Consider the following 21,236-nt stretch of genomic DNA (forward strand, 5'->3'; position numbering starts at 1 on the left):
TGTTGCTTAGGTTCATACATGGCAATGTGGTTTGCTGCCTCCATCCCCATCACCTATATCTGGCATTTATTCCCATGTTATACCTCCCCAACTCCCTACCCCACACTGTCCCTCTCCAACAGACCTCAGTGTGTGATGCTCCCCTCCCTGTGTCCATGTGTTCTCATTGTTCAACACCCACTTATGAGTGAGAACATGCAGTGATTGATTTTCTGTTTTTGTTACAACATACTTTAAATGGACTGGTCTTATAGAAATAGTAATAGTATTGGTAATAATAATATTAAAGTGTATAAACTAGAGAATATTTACTGTGCAACTCCTTTGTGCCAAGTAATATTCTAACCAGTTTCTACATGACAATTCATTTAGGTGCATAGTAATCCCAAATCCATAAACATAGATATTATGATTTACCCCCATTTCATGCATGAGAACGCTGAAACTTAGTAGCTTGTTAAAGGTTACACAACATAGTAATTAGCTGAGCTGAGATTTAAATCCACACAGTTTACTTTCATTCTATACATTTTTTTCTATTGTATTTTTGTGCATTTAGGTATGCATATGCATGTTCTCTTAGTACATATAGAAGTAAGAACTAAGAGATTGAACAAGGGACTTTCCTTCTACTTCCTCTTTGTGAAAACAAACCTATAAATGCCTGTCAGTACATAGTTGGGGTTAAGCTGTGTTCTTGATTGGCTGAACTATTAAAATTCATTTTCCCTCAAAAAAAGTTTTCTAAATTCTCAGAGTATAGAGTAACTGTTCATACTTGACTAAAGATTGTTATTTTTGCAATGAATGCATTTTGACATGTAGTTCACATGAGTTCATTATTACTAAACTTTAAGTCCCCAAGCATTTATGGTCAGACATGAAATATTGGCCACCCTTTACAATATTGCTTCTATGGAAAACTGTATTCTATGTTAGAAGCATTATTTATACTCTAAATGCACTTTATAAAATATATTTCTAAGTTGGAGATACGTCATCAAACCCAGTTATGCCTACAGTTAGGAAGCTTTTGTCATCTTTTGTCTTCTTTTTTTTGAGATGGAGTCTTGTTCTGTTGCCCAGGCTGGAGTGCAGTGGTGCTCTCAGTTCACAGCAACTTCTACCTCCCCGGTTCAAGAAATTCTCCTGCCTCAGCCTCCTGGATTACAGGCACACACCACCACACCCGGCTAATTTTTGTATTTCTGTAGAGACAGGGTTTCACCATGTTGGTCGGGCTGGTTTCGAGCTCCTGACCTCATGATCTGCCTGCCTCAGCCTCCCAAAGTACTGGGATTACAGGAGTGAGCCACTGCGTACTGGCATCTTATAATGACCAAATTCGTTCACCTTAGAGTAGACAATGATTCTAATCCTTGCTCTAGGGAAATTAGTCTTGTTCCAAACCCAGCTGATAATGACTGTTTTCCTCATCATATTCTTACATATATATCTCTTATAACCCTTCAGGAAAAGAATGAAATCTTAAGAGTAGGAAGAAGGACCATATTCTCCTCCATACCTGCACATATCCTCTGTTTTCTTCTTCTATTGCAGTACATTAGAGAATTCTTTTGAGTCAATGACAGAGTAATAAGGATAGACTGAACGAATTATTTGACTTGATTTTATATCTTCTTGCTGGAATTTACACCAGATTGTTTTGTGTTTACTTAAAATGTTGGATATTCTTGAGGACATGTATAGCTCAATCTTATTTTAACTGCTCAGTTTTTTCCTTTTGAGTGCTTTATTGTTCCTTATGCCAATTTATATTCTGAGAAATTGGTAGTGGACCTGTACATATGTAACAGCACAAGGAGGTGCTCAGTAATACTTTTTAATGAGTTGCTCTAAACCGTGTTTTGGGTGTATATGTATGTGTACATGCATGTGTCTATTTGCATATGGACATACACACACCAACCAGTCTATATTGTTAAACTGTGCTGCTACTAGATTTAGTTTTCCTGTTTTTACCATTTCTGTGTCTTATACCACTTTGCATAATAGCTTAGATTTTGTAGTGTTTTGTGACCATTTAGTTTCTTAGACTTCTGCATTTCATTTGCCCCACTTTTTCCCATTATAAAGGGAATGCTGTACAAAGAGACATTATATGATGTTCTGAACATTCATTTTAAGAGCATGAACTTTGGAAAGTATAGCTTTCATGGACCTTATTTTATGGCAATGAAGATTGCATCTTCTGACTTGGACTGTTTAATTTTACAATGGTGTCCATCTGTGTGGGTGATTGATATTTCTGGTGAGTGTGAAATATATTTGCAATGTGTTATTCCATCTTTACTTCTGCAGGGAAATCTCAACCTAAACATTCTGCATGTAATTTTTAATATGCAAAAATTCAGTTAAGTAAGGTATTGGTGTGAGTGACTATTTTCTGATGAGACGTGAGTATGCATTAGATGAATTCGTATTTTTGTCTTTGACTTGGGACTCAGGCGATAGAAATGAGGTTGATACTGTACCTATGTTCTTGTCATATGTGTTGGCATGGATTTTTGGTTTGTTGAGAGCTGATATTTTAATGTATTTGCTTAATTTTTAGAAGTTTAGGCATATAACCCAAAATAAAATTCCTTGAGAAATGACAGGACGATTTTCTTTTCACATCAAATGTCTATTAATTACATCTTTTAAAACAGTGGTAAAATCACTTTGTAAAATGTTAGAACTTTCATATACCAAAAGCAAATCCTAGCACAGCAATTCATTTGAGCAAATTCCAAGAAAACATTTTTCTCAGTTACATTCACGTTATTTTCCAAATTGCAAAAATAGGACTTTCCTCAAATTCTGAATTCTAATCATCTTGAGAAAAGAAATATATTTGAAACCTAAATTCAGAACACACTTTCTTGTTAGCAAGAAAGTCATGCCAAAGATAACAGTAGTTAAAATCTTGTGGAAGGCAGATGGTTGTTGTAAGACAGATTTTTCAGTTTGGATTTTAAATTTAAGTATGATATTTGCTTTCTTTCTGGAAATACTGGAAAGTTTGCTTTGTTTCATCTGCTACATGAATAGATGACAAAAAAAATTACAGGCTGACAAACACTGAATAATTAGGATTTGTTAATTTTTCTTAGAGACCCATTTATTTCACAATGTCTAAAATAACATTAGGCAAATATCTTCTATCTTCTACTGCATGTGCTATTATTTTCTCCTGCTTTATTCAGACATCTCGTGGGGAATTTGACTCCAGTGAATTTGAAGTTAGGAGACGGTATCAAGATTTCCTTTGGTTGAAGGGAAAACTGGAAGAAGCACACCCCACTCTGATTATTCCAGTAAGTTTGTAAAATTTTTTTCATAGAATAGCTACCAATTTTCTAGTGAGTCTTTTAGAATGCCTGAAACCTAATTTCAGACCTTAAGTTCACTGTAATTCATTTATCTTAGGAAATTATTTCTAAATGCTTTAATCTATGTATACATTTAAAAAAAATCTTCATAATGTGTTATGATTTCTCAGTTTTGGTTCTAACATTGTGAATTTTTAAAAATTATTTTTATAAGAAATGGTTAGATGTTCAACTACTATTCCAAAAGGGGGATACATAGAATTCCTTATAAACTTGTGGCACATCATACTCAGATACCTTTTTTATTTTCTTTTTGCCTTAGCCATTGCCAGAAAAGTTTATGGTAAAAGGAATGGTGGAACGCTTTAATGATGACTTCATTGAGACACGCAGGAAAGCTTTACATAAATTTTTGAACCGAATTGCTGATCATCCAACTTTAACCTTTAATGAAGACTTCAAAATTTTTCTCACTGCACAAGCTTGGGTAACTAATTTTTATTTATACAGTCTTTGGGTGTCTGTATCTTTGTATTCTTCCTCTTGTCTGCCTTTACAAATCAGGCAGTGGGTTACTTGAATTGAGATGGAATTTTTCAGAAATGCTGGAGAGTTATCCTTCAGATGTAACCCAGTGTCAAGTCTCCATATAAGTATTACAGAAGTCTTGTATCTTTTTCCTATATATATGTGCACACGTCATGTACACACACACACACACACACACACACACTTGTTGGTAAAGTTTGTTTTAATGTCAGGGTGCTTCTTCCATAAATAGCAAATGCTGAACAGATATAAATATATTTCTTTCATTGACACTATTGTTGACCCTTGAACAACAGGGGTTAGGGGAGCCAACCCTTTATGAAGTTGAAAATCCAAATATAACTTTTAAATCCCTAGAAACTGAACTACTAGTAGCCTGCTATTGGTTGGAAGCCTTAACTATAACATAAGCAGTTGGTTAACACATATTTATATCTTTTGTATATTATATACTGTATTTTTGCAGTAAAGTAACTTAGAGTAAAGAAAATATTATTTAAGAAAATCACAAGGAAGAGAAAATACACTTACAGTGTTCTACTCTATTCATTGATACCATAAGTTTATGTTGTCTGTTTACAAGATGAATTGTCGGTCTCAAATGGAGGGCAACGATGGTGGCAGACCTCAGTCTGTGGTACTTATCAAGCAATTCAACCTTTTTTGTAAGCCATGACTTTTCTCCGCTTCTTGGGAACACTTCCGGCATCACTAGTGGCACTTCATATGGGTCCCATGGTATTATTCCAGGTTTATAGTATTGCACTAAACACAATAAAAAAGTGCATGGGAACCACAAGCGATCACTTTTTACTGCTATACCCAATTTACTGGAGAGATGAACTGCTCATACGGAGATGACTGGCATCACATGGTGGTTTAAGTGGATATTCACAATACTTACGCTTGCCACAAATAGCAACAGGAGGGCTACAAAAATAGTACAGTAGTACAGTGTGCACTCTAGTTAATTTTAAGCAGTTATGATTTAATACTGCATCTTTATGTTTGTTTACATTTCTCTAAACTGCACATGGTGGCATGTGAGTCAAAATATGTGCATACATTTTGATAACTTTTAACTTCTTATAATAGATTTATATATTAGGGTAGTAAATGATAGACTAGTATCTACATGTATTTTGTGCATTCATTACATACCTTTCTCTGAGTTTTTCTATATTTCTAGGCTATGGGGTTTGGAGTTTTTTTAAACTGTCACAAATCTCAAAAATATTTTCCAATATATTTATTGAAAAAAGGCCACATGTGGCTGGGCTCAGTGGCTCACGCCTGTAATCCCAGCACTTTGGGAGGCCAAGGTGGGCAGATCACAAGGTCAAGAGATCGAGACCATCCTGGCCAACATGGTGAAACCCCGTCTCTACTAGAATACGAAAATTAGCTCGGCGTGGTGGCCCGTGCCTGTGATCCCAGCTGCTCGGGAGGCTGAGGCAGGAGAATCACTTGAACCCAGGAGGCAGAGGTTGCAGTGAGCCAAGATGGCGCCATGGCACTTGAGCCTTGCAACAGAGTGAGACCCTGTCTCAAAAAAAAAAAAACAGTTCACATGTGTGGACCTGTTCAGGTCACACCTGTACTGTTCAAGGGTGTACTTTATTTTGAGTAATAATGGGTCAGGGCTTTTAAAGTTAGGATAAAAGTATATTGAATGGGTAGATGGATGAATGGAGATGGATGGATGGATGGTTGGATAGATAGATAATATCTTTTCCTTTAATTAAGTGGGGGAGTGTCTGATTTCTAATACAGAAACCTTATCCATTCTACTTGTTTTTTCTTTTATTGTGTAAAGCTATAACTCAACAAGAAAGATACCAGAGAGGACAAAGGGACAATATTAAACAGTACTGAAAAATGTTGAGTTTTATATCTCTCAGTTGTTGCCAGCGGTAGAAACTAAAAAGTTGTTTATTTCAATCTTGACAGTCCTGCTCTATGGAAGCCCTTTGTGACTTATGTGAAATGAATGTGGCCTGACTTAAGAACCTCAGAAGTGTTAGAAATATTCTCCACAGTCAACAGTTTCAGTAACAGCTTGCCTGTTGTGATGTGTGCTGTCTCTGATAATGTTTACTCTATCAGATGAGGCCATAGCACTCTTGGATGGATGTGTTGCCTGGTCAAGGATGGCATCTGTTATTATTTGCACAAGAAAAAATCACACTGAATTGGAAATAAACAAGTTTACTTTGTATGTATTATTGTCTGTAAGATATTCAAGAAAGGAAACCTGGAGGAAGATAGAATGTGCTATTTAATATTTGGGTAAATAATGAATCATCTTTTTATCTGTAGTTTAGGTAGTCAGTAGTATTTTATTTGATCCCAAGCTCGTGTTTCAACAAGGGCCACAACCGTTATGAGGATCCCTTGTCCTTTTTTGTTTTTATTTGTTCTTTTATGCCATGCTTCCAAAGGGGTATGTTTGTGTGTGGTGTATTCTTTCATAGCGTTTCTTCTATTGATTTTGCAAGTCTATAGTTGTCCCTCCTAGGTTAAGTATGAAATAGCTAGCTACATATTTTATTAAACATTTTTTCTATAGCCAGCCAGCCAGTGAATGTGGTGTCACAGTTTACCCACTTCATTTGGTTGAAGCGCTGTGGTCAGGTAGTGTCTATTTACAAACTATCCTAATGACTTTAAGGGGGCAAAGCAAGTTAGTGCTTAATAGTGAAACCTCTGGAATCAAACTTCCAGATTGCAGTTCTTGCTCTGTCACTTAATTGCTCTGGTATCTTGAGCAAGTTACTTAACTTCCTGGTGCCTCTATTTGCTTTCGTAAAATGAGGAAAATAATAAAACCTACCTCATAGGTTTGTGGTGAATTACGTATATAAAAATGTCAGTATAGTGCCCAGAACGTATTAAGCTCTCAATAAATGTTAGCTACTATTACACCCAAAGAATTAATGAAGTTTCCCAGTTCTCTTTTTCCGAGTATAACTTAGGCCCTGAGAAATCTTTCTCAATCATTTTCCATTAAATTCCTGTTATAAATGGCATGTCATATTTTCCTTCTCTTCTCTAGTATCTCTCTGAGCACTATTCTGTCTGTTAACCCTGTTCTTTTAAAGATTTACGGTCTGAGGAAAGACTATGTACCTGCTTTACATGAGTGCTGTGAAAGGAAATATTATCGAGGTAGCTGCCACTTAGAGGAGACACTGTACCTGAATAAAAGTAATCTGCTTCAAGCTAACATTAAAAAGATTGATGCCTATGAAAAATTTTATCTGAATTTTATTCTCCTAATTAGGTTTCCTTTTGTATTGAATCTTGGAATATTGCGACTTGTTTCACCAGAGATACTTCATTTTTTTTGTTTCTAGGAACTCTCTTCTCACAAGAAGCAAGGTCCTGGATTGCTAAGCAGGATGGGACAAACAGTCAGAGCTGTTGCATCCTCAATGAGAGGAGTTAAAAACCGCCCAGAGGAGTTCATGCAAATGAATAACTTTATTGAACTATTTAGCCAGAAAATAAATTTGATAGATAAAATATCTCAGAGAATTTATAAGGAAGAAAGGGGTAAGTAGAATTACTGAAATGTGATTTCACTGTTGTTCAGTTTCTGATGAATCTTCACATATGTTGGTGTAGTATAGCAGCTACACCATTATACCTATAGCATTCAGTTAGAGAACTATAGCCATCACATTCAGTTAGAATGTCAGCTTCAAAGTGTGGCTTATTCCCAGCAATGTGGTGAACATTTCTGATTTCTAAATGATTTTGAAGGCAGTCTGCATTTTTGCTTTCACCAATCACTAGCTGCTCTACTTCCCATTCAGAGAAGATAGTGGTAAAGTAAGCCCGAGTTTAAGATTGTGGATGTAGTTGTACAGAGTTTGTGTTCAACATGGAACAGAGCTTAGAATCAAAGAAGTGATGTTTCAGGAAAGGGTTTTCACATTTTCTAGTAATTATTTTTTTTCTGGAGGGAACAGATACGCTGTATTAAACCTGTCAAAGTATGGCAGAGAGGTTTACGAATTCAAAAAGCTGCCTCTTTTCTTATTCTCTCTCTCTCTCTCTCTTTTAGTTTATAAATAAGAATTTATGATTATTTTTTCTAATTCTAATCACATGAAGATTTTTCCGTGATTTTCTAATTGCAATAAAAATAGATAACTGAGTCAGCAAATAATTTCCAAATATAAGTTGTTATTAGAGATGAGGAACTACTTAAATACAAACCAAAAGTCCCTAAGTTGATGGCTTATTTGTTAACTGTGCTCTATTAAACTGTACTGCCCATCAGGATAAGCTGGGAAAGTTTTTTTTCTAGTGTCCAGACAGTGTTCAAACATAATAAGTACTGAGTTAAAATTTGTTTAATGATTGAAAAAAAAACACAAATGAATGAGCGTAGCATTTGTAATGGTGTAGGAAAATGTGCTTTATTAAGAATTGATTGGTTTTAAAAAGAGATATAGAAACAATATTATAACTGAATATTCTTTGTCCCTTTTCTGCCTTCTTTTTCATGCATTGACACCTGATGAGATTATTGTAGTGACTGAATGTAGTATAATAATTTGTTTTAAACCTCCCTGGTTTACCCTCATATTTATTGTTTGTCTCTTTTTAAAAAAAATCTGAAGAAGCGAATTATTGTAACTAGGTTCTGTGATTCTAGTTCTATTAAGTAGATTCGGGATGTATAGTTAGCTGGTATAGCAATTCAAAGAGATCTCTGGAAGCTATTGGCAATTAAGAGCCTTATAAGCTATCAGTGAGTCTCAAAGAGTAATTAAGATGGTACCTGTTAAGCTCACAGTCTAGTTGGGAAATATATATATTAACAGACAGATTGCAGTGCAGCTAATTAAATGTTTGCATACAGATGTGATTTGAGTGGTATGTAAGCACACTGTAGAATTTTAGCAAAGCTTTGCCTATAAACATGAATATTATTTAGATTTAATGACAGGCATTGACATGTACACAAATTGAGAAAAGAAAGTGCAAAATTTTCTTTTTTAGAAATTAGTACAGTCTTGTCATTGTTTTACATAAAGACAGGCTTACACTCAGGAGGATGGAGTTTGGAAGAATTACAGAGGTGATTAAATGTTCATTAGGCAGCAACTAATATCTCATTGTTTTTAAATTTTGTATTTTAAAATTTTTATTTGATACAAACTTTTAAAGTTTTAATAGTTTAATTTAGAGAAATACAGCAGATGTCAGCAAATTCTAATGATTTGTAGGATGGTTAAATATAGAGAATTTAATTGTATTATATGGATAGTGAACAAAAAATGCTCACTGCTTGTAAATTTTCTACTGCAAAAAGCTATATGTCATTGAAAATTAAGTGTGAAAGTAAAAATATAAAATTGTAAAAATATTCACATTTTAAAATGAAATCTACATTTTGAATACATAGCATATAGCCAAACACTGAATGGTCTTTGGTTACTCATGTATGCATTCTTTCATTGGTATGAAAATATTTATTGAACACATTAATAACTCAGTCCCTGTTTTTTGTTGTTATTGTTGTTTTGTTTTGTTTTTGAGCTGGGGTCTCACTCTGTCGCCCAGGCTGGAGTACAATTGTGCCACCTCAGCTCACTGCAACCTCCATCTTCTGAGTTCAAGCGATTTTTCTGCCTCAGCCTCCAGAATAGCTGGGGTTACAGGCATCCACCACCACCCCTGGTCAATTTTGTGTTGTTTTCATAGAGACAGGGTTTCGGCATGTTAGCCAGGATGGTCTGTCTCCTGACCTCATAATCCACCCACCTCAGCCTCCCAAAGTGCTGGGATTACTGATGTGAGCCACTGCGCCAGGCCAGTCCCTGTTTTAAGGAGTATGTGGCCTGCTTGCATTTGAGTCATCAGGCATCTATAATACAGTGGGATAATGCTTTAATAGAAGTATAAAATTATGATAGGCTCATTGAGAACCAAAGCAACTATGAGTCCTTTGGAACAGAATCAGAGCAGATTTATTTGAACTGGAATTTAAAGGGTTAGAAGTAGATTGTCAGGTGATAGAAATGGAGAACAAGGCAGAGGGACATGTGCAAATGTTTTTTTTAAGAGAAATCATGGGATATCCATGAATGAACAAGCAATTTGGCTTGAGTTAAAATCTTAAGCAGAGAATTTCACGTTGTACCTTGAGAAGCAGACAGTGAGGACTAATGGTAATGGTTTAATCTAACTAATTCTAATTTAGCTACGAAGAGTCAAATTTTTTTATTTTTATTTTGGTGATGGAATCCCGCTCTGTCTCCCAGGCTGGAGTGCAGTGGTACGGGCTCAGCTCACTGCATCCTCTCCCTCTCAGGTTCAAACAATCCTCTTGTCTCTGCTTCCCAAGTAGCTGGGACTACAGGTGCATGCCACCATGCCCAGTTAATTTTTGTAGAGATGGGGTTTCAAAACGTTGTCCAGGATGGTCTCAATCTCTTGACCTTGTGATCTGCCCGCCTCAGACTCCTAAAGTGTGGGGATTATAGGCGTGAGCCATCACACCCAGCTGAGACATTGAAAATTAATGTTCCTATACTGTGACAAAAATAGAGGGAGAATAGTTAGGATACCCTTGAGGCAGTACCAGTTAGAGATGCTGATGGTGGTGGAAGTGAAGATGAATACATGGGGTAGGTAGATGGATAGCTTGAGATATAGAAGTATTGGAATTGGTGATTGACTGGCTCTGTGTAAGTTTGATTCTAGGATAACCTCCTGATTTTTTGCTTAAATCTGTGGATAGTAATTACCACTAACTGGAATATATAGTCAGAAAAAGAAGAGAAAGAAGGTAAGTTTTTTTTAGGGAATGTTGCCTATGAGGCACTCAGATATAGAAGTGTGGTAGGCAGAAGTCTATTATAGATATGATGGTCATATAATTTATTTTTCAAGCCAGGGAATTTTTGACAATGAAAAGGATTGTTGTTATTGATCACACTTGGACAGTAGTGATTCAAAGACTGACCTGGGCACACCATGATGGCCAGTTGATTTAATGTAGGATGATATCTGTTTTCTTATGTTCTTTTGTAACAACATGTGCACAGTGAAGGAAATAGGCCCTTTCTTGCTATCTATGATACAGGTATTTTGAAAACTTTTGTATATTAAAGAACTTATTAAGTCATTTGTTTTAGAATATTTTGATGAAATGAAAGAATATGGTCCAGTTCATATTCTGTGGTCAGCATCAGAAGAGGATCTGGTTGATATTCTAAAAGATGTTGCCAGCTGCATTGACAGATGCTGTAAGGCCACTGAAAAGCGGATGTCTGGACTCGCAGAGGCCCTGCTTCCTGTTGTACATGAGTACGTGCTTTATAGTGAAATGTTAATGGTAAGAATGCCTAATTCTAATTGTACCTCAGTCCTTTACCCGAGTATAAGCTCTATAAAGACAACTATACTTCTTTTCTTTAAAACCAGTATCTTTTTGTCCTAGCTGGTTGTTTTGCATGTACATGTTCAATAAATATTTGTTCACCATGTGCCTAAATAAATGAAGCAACCTATTCATAGAAAGCAAGAATCTTCAATACTCACTAGCAACACCAACAATTTATCAGATTACACTTAGAGTTGAAGCATCCTCAGTCGAAATTTATGTAGGGAATATGATTACTTTTTCCAAACCTTTTGAAATTTTACTTTAAAATTTTTTTAGTGTGTTGGGGATTTCTTTTCATGAAAGAACTGCTCTCCTGCTTCTAGGTACATTTGATTTAGCAATATATTTAGTACCATTATGTGGAAAGTACTTGAGTCAGATCTTGATGTTCTGCCTTCTGGTTTCTTTTAAAATAAATCTTTCAAGTTAAAATGTTTTTCTTTCACTATTTGAAAAGGCTTTTATTCCTCTTATATCAAAGTTTTGCATTTACTTCCTCAGTTCAAGTTAAGGTTTCTGGATATTTGGAATTTAGCAATGCTATCTGCAAAGCTAATGTTTTTCATCCAGTGTTTTTCTGTGCCCACAATACTTTGCACAGGCACATTGGCACCCTCAGGTCTCTGGTGTTTTTAGGGTGGTGGTGGGGAAGGAGTCAGCTTGCATTCAGATATATAGCTCCTTTTTTCTGTTCTTTATAATGGGAACCGTAGTTCCTTTTGACATGTACCTTTGATTTCTATCCATTTTTCTCTTTCTTTAAAACTTTTCCTTGTTTTGGTAAGTAAAGCTCACTTTGTTTTTCAGCTTGAGACCTGCCTCTCTTGTTTATCATGTGTAGGTTTCCTTTGACAGAGCCATTAAATATTGCACAGACATTTCAGGCTTCTATTGTTCTTCACTTTATTGGGGACCTCCTGTAAACAAAGCTTCTTGTTTCCCGGAAGCCTTCAGTGTTTCACTGTTGATGTTCTCTTGCCTCTCTCTATTTCCTTGGCTACATCTTTGGTTTCACCTCATCATTAATCACTCTCTTGTGTAAATCTTCAGGAAGATCTGGTTTGGATATTCTGTTTCCTTAATTAATGTTTTCTCCTATATTATATCAAGATGGAAATTATATAATTGAAGTCTTACATTATTAAGGGCATGGAAAATTGTAATACATATAATTATTTTATAGGTTCTCATTTGATTGAAATAATTTTTAGACTCCTAGGCTATAATAAGTAGTATTTATATAGCCGTTCTTGTTCTTTTTGATATTGGAATGTTCTCTTCAATTTGAGCTAAAATAATGAAAAATAATTCTTTGATTAAAATGATTAATTTCATGTAATTTTTTACCAGTTGTCCCCTGAAGCAACCTTTTACTTAAAACACATTTGTGCATATGAAGCCCAGTACTTCATCTTTATTGAAACAGACCTTAAATAAATAGGACTGAATTAGAGAGTCAGTCCTTTGGGTCAAAGAAAGGAAGGTCTTTCCTGACATTAAGGATAATTAAGCATTGAGGTAAATATAAAGGAATTTATGATAATTAGTTGAATTTTCTGTGGACTGCTTCGCAACTAGGAAAAGTGTTTGTTTCCTTTGAATTTTATATTTTTATTTTTTATTTTTTAAGAGACATGGTCTCACTCTGTTGCACAGGCTGGAGTGCAGAGGCATGATCATAGCTCACTACATCCTTGAACTCCTGTGATCTTCCCGTGTCTTTCTTCCGAAGTGCTGAGATGTGATATAGGTGTGAAGTACTGCACCTGGCCTGCTTTGAATGTCTTAAGAGTGCAAAACTCCAGGTGCAAAACTGTACTAGGTGATTCTCAGGATACTCTCTATTCTTAATGCTTTTTGGTTATTACTTAAATAGTGTAGAGCCATCTTGTTTGATGGAACTGATTTGTTTCTACTTTCTTTCCTTCCTTAAAACACCAGAAGGCTCTTCTCTTTTATGTCCTGTACTTCTTTTCTAGCTGGTTGAATTGTTTGCCTATCCAAAGTTTTATTTTTTCCTTAACCTGTTTAGGCCATTTGTGCTTATTAGAATATCATTCTTTAATGTTGTGAAAAGCAGCAAAAGATGAGTACAAATAAAAAGAGTCCTTGTGTCCATAAAGTCTAAGTTAGGTGTCTTGGAAGAAATGTGAATTACTTAAATACACTGTATAATGAGAGATGTAGGTGGATTCTGCACTCAAATTTCTTCACACGGGTGCTTCAATTTTGCAAACTCTAAAAACATGAAATCAAGCAAACAAGATGAAACTCCTATTGGTCAAAGAGGGAGCTATGATTTTTCATCAAACACTTGGCTAACTGATTAATATTTTATTATTTTGAGCTAAAATAAAATGCTTAGGATATGAATGCATACTTCAGGTTTCTGATTTACCACCGTGATTTCCTGTTTGCTTATCTGTCCCTTTGGAGTCAGATAAGAAGGCTGCCACAGAGTGTAGATATTTCCATTTAAGTGGTCCATGTGACCTTCCATCTGCAACTAGTTTATGCCATAGTATATAAATTTGGTGCTTCTGTTATTTTCTTGTTTGTTTTGCTCTTTACTATTTTTTAAGAATTGTACATGCCTAGAGTATTCCATCAAATGTTGTACATATGTACAATGCTTAAATGGGTAAAATGTGCACTGGGAAAACTAATAAAACATTTATGGGAAAAAACCCCTCTTACATACTTTATTTCAGTTTACCTTTTAGAGATTAAAGAAAAGAAACAACTTTTTGAATATGTTATATCCCCAGTTGACTGATGCCTTGGGGAAGAGATGCTATTTATATTCTTTATATTATAACAAAGATATATATTTTTGTTATAGGAGATTATTAAAACTAAGTACAGCCTATTTTATCCATGTGTTTTAATGTAAAGGGTGTTATGAAAAGAAGAGACCAAATACAAGCAGAACTGGATTCCAAAGTTGAAGCTTTGACCTACAAAAAGGCAGATGCTGATTTGGTAAGTTTTTAGGTTTCTTGATACAACTATGTAGAATTTATTGTCTAAAATTTTTATTAGCAATGTAGAGCTTCCTTACATGATTGTTTCTAAGCATTCAGCAAATTCTAGTAAAACTACTTTTTAAAATCTACTATACATTGAATACCATGTGAGTTTACAAACTTAATGATGATGCTTTTCTGACTTATGTCTCATACTGTTAGTTCTAGTAAGAAAGGCAAAGATTAGAGGAGTTATAGTTATTGTGTAGAAAGATTGCAGTGATGTGACATTTTTTAAAAAGATAACATGTTGGAAAAAAGTATAAAAGGTAATGCTAGCATTATTCTAGCCTGGTAACTACTCAGTAAATAAATCTACTTTTTTTCTCACTTTTTGAGATTTTCATATAAAATACATTAATGTTTCCATATGCTTTTTTCTAGGTATTGTTAAAATCTTCATGAAAAGGGAGTATCTTTGTTTGCAAGTTTAATCTTCCCTTTAAGATATTTTATTATGGAAATTTTCAAAGAAAATGAGGTCTAATAACATATAATGAGTTCTTATATGTTCATTACTGGGCTTCATTAATTCTGAATATTTTGCTCAACTTTTATTGTCTCTCCTCATTTTAAATTTATACTGAAGTATTATAAAGCAAATTCTAGATATAGATTATTTTACCCATGGTATTTTTGTATTTATATATTAGTATCTTTGCATTTTCAGAGTAATATTATCGGGTAGGAAGAATTATTCTCATTTTAAAAGAGAAAAGACACTTGAAAGAGAGTAACTTGCCTAAGTTTATCTGAAGGTCTTGAAATGCAGTGTAGGATTGGAGGTGATGATGTCTCTTGCCTGCCTCAGACAGTGCTCCCTGTCGGAAAGCAGGTACAGAAGAGAGAGAAATGGATTGTTACTCTAGTGAACTTCTATTGAGTGCATTATGAAAGATTTTTCAAATTTTCCTTTTTAATTAAGGATTTAGGTGGTTATTGAATACAATATTGAGTGCACTTACATCAGGTGAGTGGGGGAGTCCTTGAAACTTCTTGGAAATGTGTAGTGTTGCAGCCTCCTCAGCCCTGACCTGGCCAAGGACTCTGCATCCCGTCCCCCCCAGGCACTTTAATTTTCTCCCAAACTTTGATCACTTTATAACATAATATATGACTTCCTAATTAGTTTTCTTTGTATGTATTTTACTTCTCTTGCCCTTTCCATAATTGAAACACCTTAAGGGCAGATTTTTGTTGTTGTTCACTGGGTATTCCCAGACCTTGTGCACTGCCTGGCACGTGGTAGTCACTCAGTAAATACATAGTGAAGGAACGAGTGGAAGCTGCAGTGACTACTCTGATTTGTGAAAACATATTGAAGACCTGAAGCATGAAGTCTCTGCAAAATCAGACAGTGCAATTATTTCGTTATTTAATCAGTATTGTGAAAACCAGTAAAAGATGAGTACAAATAGAGAGTCCTTATGTCTACGAAGTCTAACTTGCATGTCACTATGCAACTTAGAATTCTTATGCTATGAATTATTTTCATGTTTCTTGACTATGTATATTAACTGAAATGCTATTCTCCCCAGTGGAATGTGAGTGGGGAGTGGTGGGCTGCTGTGGACAGAGTAGGAGAAAGGAATCTGTGAGACAGAATAACAGAAAATATAGAACTAGAGGAACCAGTGCTCAAGGGAAAAAATAATCTTTATGATTTAGAGAGAACCCAACATTAACCTTTTCCATTTAATAGGAAACAATCAACTCCTAACTCTCTCAATATATATATAGTTAAGAAACATATGTGTGTATATATGTTTCTTATATACACACACATGTGTATGTATATATACCTATATAAGTATACATATATTCTTATATATATGTAAGAATATGTATATGAAACATATACATATGTTTCTTAACTATGTATACGTAGAGTTTAGTCAATTAGAAGGAACGATGAAAGGATGGATGTGTGTATAGAAATTGGAATTGCATCTTTTGAATTTTACAATTTGTTTTTAGTTGTTAAATAACTAAGGATATTAAATTTAGTGGTTAGACAGAATTTTGCTCTTGAAAAAATACGAGGAATAGTAGAATATTTTAAAGTTTCAGGAGAATAATAGCATGGCTGAAAAACCAAGCATATGTTCAGAATGACTTATATTCATGTTTTAAAATGAAAGGAAGATTAGTTGGGATTGTTCCAACCACAAAAGCACAAGGGAAGAAAAAATAGCTTGGGTTCAAATATGGCTCGGATTTCCCAACTTAGTTTAAAAAAACACATTTATTTTTCCATTGGGCTTGCAAATATTTTGTCTTCTGTTTAATCAGAACTTCCTTGATACCGAATTATAACTTAATCATCAGTATATATTTATGATTTCATTAGTGTGTGTGTGTGTGTCTCTGTGTGTGTCATGCATGTCTGCTATGAAGTGTTTAATACTCATGTAGTTGCTACACTGTAAGATTCTAAAAATTTTAAACTTTGATTATTTGCATTATAGCCTGTAAGATACTTTTGGTTAAGTTTCAAAACAGGCACATTTAACAGAGGCATTGCAGGTATTTTTTTGTTACTCATCAAAACAAATCTTTCCTAAAATTTATGGGGACTGATTTAATGATTTGTAAATGGCACTGTTTATATTTTCAAACAATTAATTTGTTTATAGGCCTTCTCACTTCCAAAATCCCTGTGTCTTAGGATGGTATCTTTGGGAGAAGCCTACCTGAGTTACTCTAAAAATGAACCGGCCATGATTGGCCACAGAGAGACTGAAAGGAAGTTGCTTAGAAATATGCAGGATAGGGTCACCATGGCAACGTGCCCTTGTGAGGTCCTTCTAAGGAGCAGTCCTTTGCAGTCACCATGACGACCCTGGCAGAGAACTGAATATAGCAATCCACCTGGTGGTTTACCATGGCAACTCAGACAGGGCCATTTTGGAGACAACCTTGGGGCCATTTCTATGGAGACATTGGGGCAGCCTTCAGAGGTTCCATCAAATTCACCTTTGGGTGGGATGCTAGGTGCAAACCCAGCAAAGCGACTGATAATGAAAAGGTCAGTGAAATGAAGCTCTAGTAAGAAAGGCAAAGATTAGAGGAGTTATAGTTATTGTATAGAAAGATTACAGTGATGTGGCATTCCAGAGAACATTTGACTATATCAGGTGACCTTTGTGTGGGTTTTGTGGCATGCAAATACAAGAGCTCTGGTCTTTTTACCTTGCCTATAACCCTGCATGTGTTGTAAATGAACAATAATGGCATCCCAGTTATTTTTTCTTATCACACAGATATATCCACAAAAGGTATGTGTCTTTCTGCAAACTAATAATAGTTTAGCTGATAATATAAATAGTATTTATAATAAATAATAATAAAATAATAGCTGATAATGAAGTCCTTCATATATTACCTGGGTAGTTGTAAAGTGGCTCCCTCTTAGAGTTTGTGGTTTGTAGTTCTTACCTCACAGCAATAAAATTAATGGTTTCAAAATGACCTAAGTCAGTAAAGACATTCTGAATATTCATTTGAAGGTCAGTTCAACTGTTTATGTAGAGTTTTGTCATCAAAGCTTTGGAACTTGATAGATCAAAGATCAAATCCTAGTTCACCTGTTTATTTATGTTGTGACCCAGGACAAGTTTTCTAACTTCTTCTAGCCTCATTTTGCCATGTATAGTTTGAGGAAATTATTAGTACCTTTCTAATAGGCTTAAGGATTAAATTACATAATGCAAATACATTGTTTGGATCATAGTAAGCTAAAGTAGTATTTAGCTGCTGTTATTTTGATGATGGTATAGAGGTAATATTTGAGATTGGTCCTATGAAATAGCTATGGAATTGTTTATTGCAAAGCACAAGGAATATTTCAGGTAGAATGGATATTATGAAAAGTATTACAAGCTCAAAAAGCATGCTAAATTGATTAAATGAGATTGGCTCATGGAGGGGAGGGTACTCTGAGGAATAGGGGATGTGACTTAAAGGTGGACTACAGTCAGGTGGAAAGGAGGGTTGAGAAATATATACTGTCAGATTGAGAAATATATACTGTATCCTTTGGTCAGTATGGATATAGTGAGAACCTGAACTGAAGAGGGAGGCAGTGGAGTGGCAGAGAAGAGTTAAGTTGAGAAAGAGGTAGGCAGAGGGTAGGATCCATGTCACTTAAAGAATGAGGGGCAGCCAATGTTTCAAGTTACTAATGACTCTAGCATTTCTGACTTGCAGCAGGGCAGATGGTGGCTCTCTATGCTGAGCTACAGATAAAAAAGTGAAGAAATTTGGAGGTGTGCAACTTTACATATTGATAAGATGATATTTAAGGTAGAGGTATTCAACAAAAACTTTTCAGTGAAGTTAATTAGGTATTTACCGTATGAACGTCACTATTCACAGCACTGGGGAAAGAAACCAGTTCATCATGAGGCTTATGTTCTAGTGGGTTAAAAAAAAGTTAATAACTAAAACTTATAGTATGTTGTGATATAGCGATAAGTGTGAAGGAGACAGAATGTTGAGGAGCAGCGCAATTTAGAATTAGAGGTCAGTAAAATATTCACTAAGGAGATAATGTATAAGTAATATGTGTACCTGGGGGAAGAGGCTTTCAGGCAGAGGGGACAGTATATGCAAAATGAAAGTATGCTTGTACATTCCAGATAATACAAGAAGGTCAGTGTTGCAGAAATGAAGTGAGCAAGTAGAAGAGTTGTGGGAAATGAAGTCAGAGAAGTAACCAGGGATTAGATCATATAGGGTCTTATAAGGTTTTGATCTCAGTGAGACAGGAAAATAGTTGAATAGAGGAGTAACATAATCAAACTTAAGTTATAAGATGATTATTGTGCTTGGGAAAAGCACAAGATGATGTACATATGCTATGTGCATGGGATGGAGGAAAGCCGGAGCTGGAGAGTAGCTCTTACAGTGTTCCCAGTGAGACATGATAGCTTGGACCAGAGCAGAAGTGATGTGAAGGGGTCAGAGGCTGAGTGTATTTCACAGGAATGGCTGTTTGTTATTTGGTTGGCTGTGGATCATGAGACAATAGGAGAGACAAGGATGATTCGGAGGTTTTAGACTGAGCAACTGGAAGGTAATAGCTGGCATTAATTGAGATGAGGAGACTTTGGAAACAACAGGTTTAATGGGGAAGATAAGTTTCTCATATTTGGTCAGGTAAAGTTGATTTGCCTATTAAGTCACCCAGGTGGAGCCATTGAGTAGGGAGTTACATGTAAAAATTCATAGGTTCAGCTGAAGGTATGTATTTGGAAGTTATTAGCAAATAGATGATATATAAAGCTATGAGATTTGTCAAGGTCGTTAAAGTATGAGAAAAGAGAGAAGAAAGAAGGCCAGTAAGAGCCTTGGCATATTTCAACATTAAGAGATTAATGATAATGGAAGAATCAGAGTTTCTGGCTGATGAGGAGAAGGAAAAGAATTTGATTCAGCTTTGGTGGTAAATCATTGCACCAGTAAGATGAACTAAACAGATCTGATTAGGGTCATCCAACTTTTTAAACCAATTCTCCATTTATGAGGCATTTCTAAAAACAATTTGATATATGATAATTAAGGTATTTCAAGAGTAATTGAGTTGGATTATGTGTTCCAATAAAGAAGATATTCAATGAAATAGATAACTGTTCTATGAAAGTCATAATTTTTGACTGGGATGATAAAGGTATAATAATAACTGAGATTATGAGGAAACTCAGATATTTGGAGAAACTTGTGGGTTTTGCCATTTTGTTATAAGTTTTCAGAGTCAGAGCTTCTGTTTGAAAATGCTTATTCATTTCACTGCTTAACTGTAAAATAAATAAGATTCATCTGTGGTGCTAAATAATACTGCATATCTTTTATTTTTATTTTTGAATGGATGATATATAGTTTTCCACTCAAAGCATTCAAATATAAATGAATATGAATACATTTGACATTTAGCAATATGTGCATAGAATTGGAAAGTTGGATCTAGATATAATGCCATAGCTGTTTAGCAGTATATTTATGTGAGCAAAGAAATGCATTTCCATAAGATCATCATAGTCTGGATTTTTACACAGCCACATTCAGTAGATATAAACAGATACCAGATTATTCAAGCTGGTCCTTATTCAGTGTGGAGTGCTATTTTTGGCTGGTGTTTTACTCTCATCCTTAAATAGAGGTTATTAATTTTCACATGATCTTGGCAATGTACTAAATGCTGTACAGAGCAAGATTGCCTTCTCTCTAGTTCTAGGAAGCTTTAAAGAAATAATATTGACATAGTGAACCTTTCTTGTGATCAGAGGTGAAGGTCCCTTCTTCCCTTCCGTAAGTATTTTCTGGTTCACTTCTCTCCTGAATTTTTTACAAATTATTCCTTTCTATATGCCTCATTTTTTAATATAATCTATTTTCTACTGTGCTTTTTTTTGTCTTCATGTGTGTGTCTGTCTGTCATGCACAGATACACATGCATCCACACATGTACACACACATACATAGCAGTAAAGAACATGGCAGTGTCCAGTGGAATGACAAGAGACTTTTTTTTTTCTTGCGTATTTCCTTTCATCAGGTATCCTAAAAGGGACCTGGCTGACATTTCCTCAAAACTTATTGGTCAGAACTGTGAAAAGTCAGGATGAAATCAGTCACATGGAGTGGGAATGTGGCCATCAGAATTTACTTACCAGCTACAATACACCCCCTGTTACAGATACCTGAAAAAATTGGGGCCTTTCCAAAACGTAATATGGAGAATGGAGGATGGATTCTGGATAAAACAGTAATAAATGTTGGCCACAGACAGGGCATCAGGGTAGTGGGTTTGCATACACACAGCTGGCTAGGAATTTGGAATGGTGCATGAGTGATGCCGTAATCAAGAAGGCCCTCAGCAGCCAGCTCCTCCCAGAAGAAAGTACCAGGGAGTGCCTAGAA

General features: G+C 35.3%; 1 protein-coding gene across 3 annotated transcripts in view; it reads left to right on the forward strand.

The window, feature by feature from the left end:
- The window catches only part of SNX7 (sorting nexin 7), a 112,110-nt gene that overhangs the window by 30,381 nt on the left and 60,493 nt on the right, over positions 1-21,236 (forward strand). For all 3 annotated transcript variants that reach the window (XM_009001763.4, XM_002751089.5, XM_035252231.3), the window contains exons 3-7: positions 3,210-3,320; positions 3,658-3,822; positions 7,241-7,439; positions 11,039-11,238; positions 14,185-14,271. In XM_009001763.4, coding sequence (XP_009000011.1) covers positions 3,210-3,320; positions 3,658-3,822; positions 7,241-7,439; positions 11,039-11,238; positions 14,185-14,271 — 762 coding nt within the window. The remainder of the gene's footprint in view (positions 1-3,209; positions 3,321-3,657; positions 3,823-7,240; positions 7,440-11,038; positions 11,239-14,184; positions 14,272-21,236) is intronic.

This window comes from Callithrix jacchus, chromosome 7 (assembly GCF_049354715.1).
Source record: "Callithrix jacchus isolate 240 chromosome 7, calJac240_pri, whole genome shotgun sequence".
Lineage (NCBI taxonomy): Eukaryota > Metazoa > Chordata > Mammalia > Primates > Cebidae > Callithrix > Callithrix jacchus.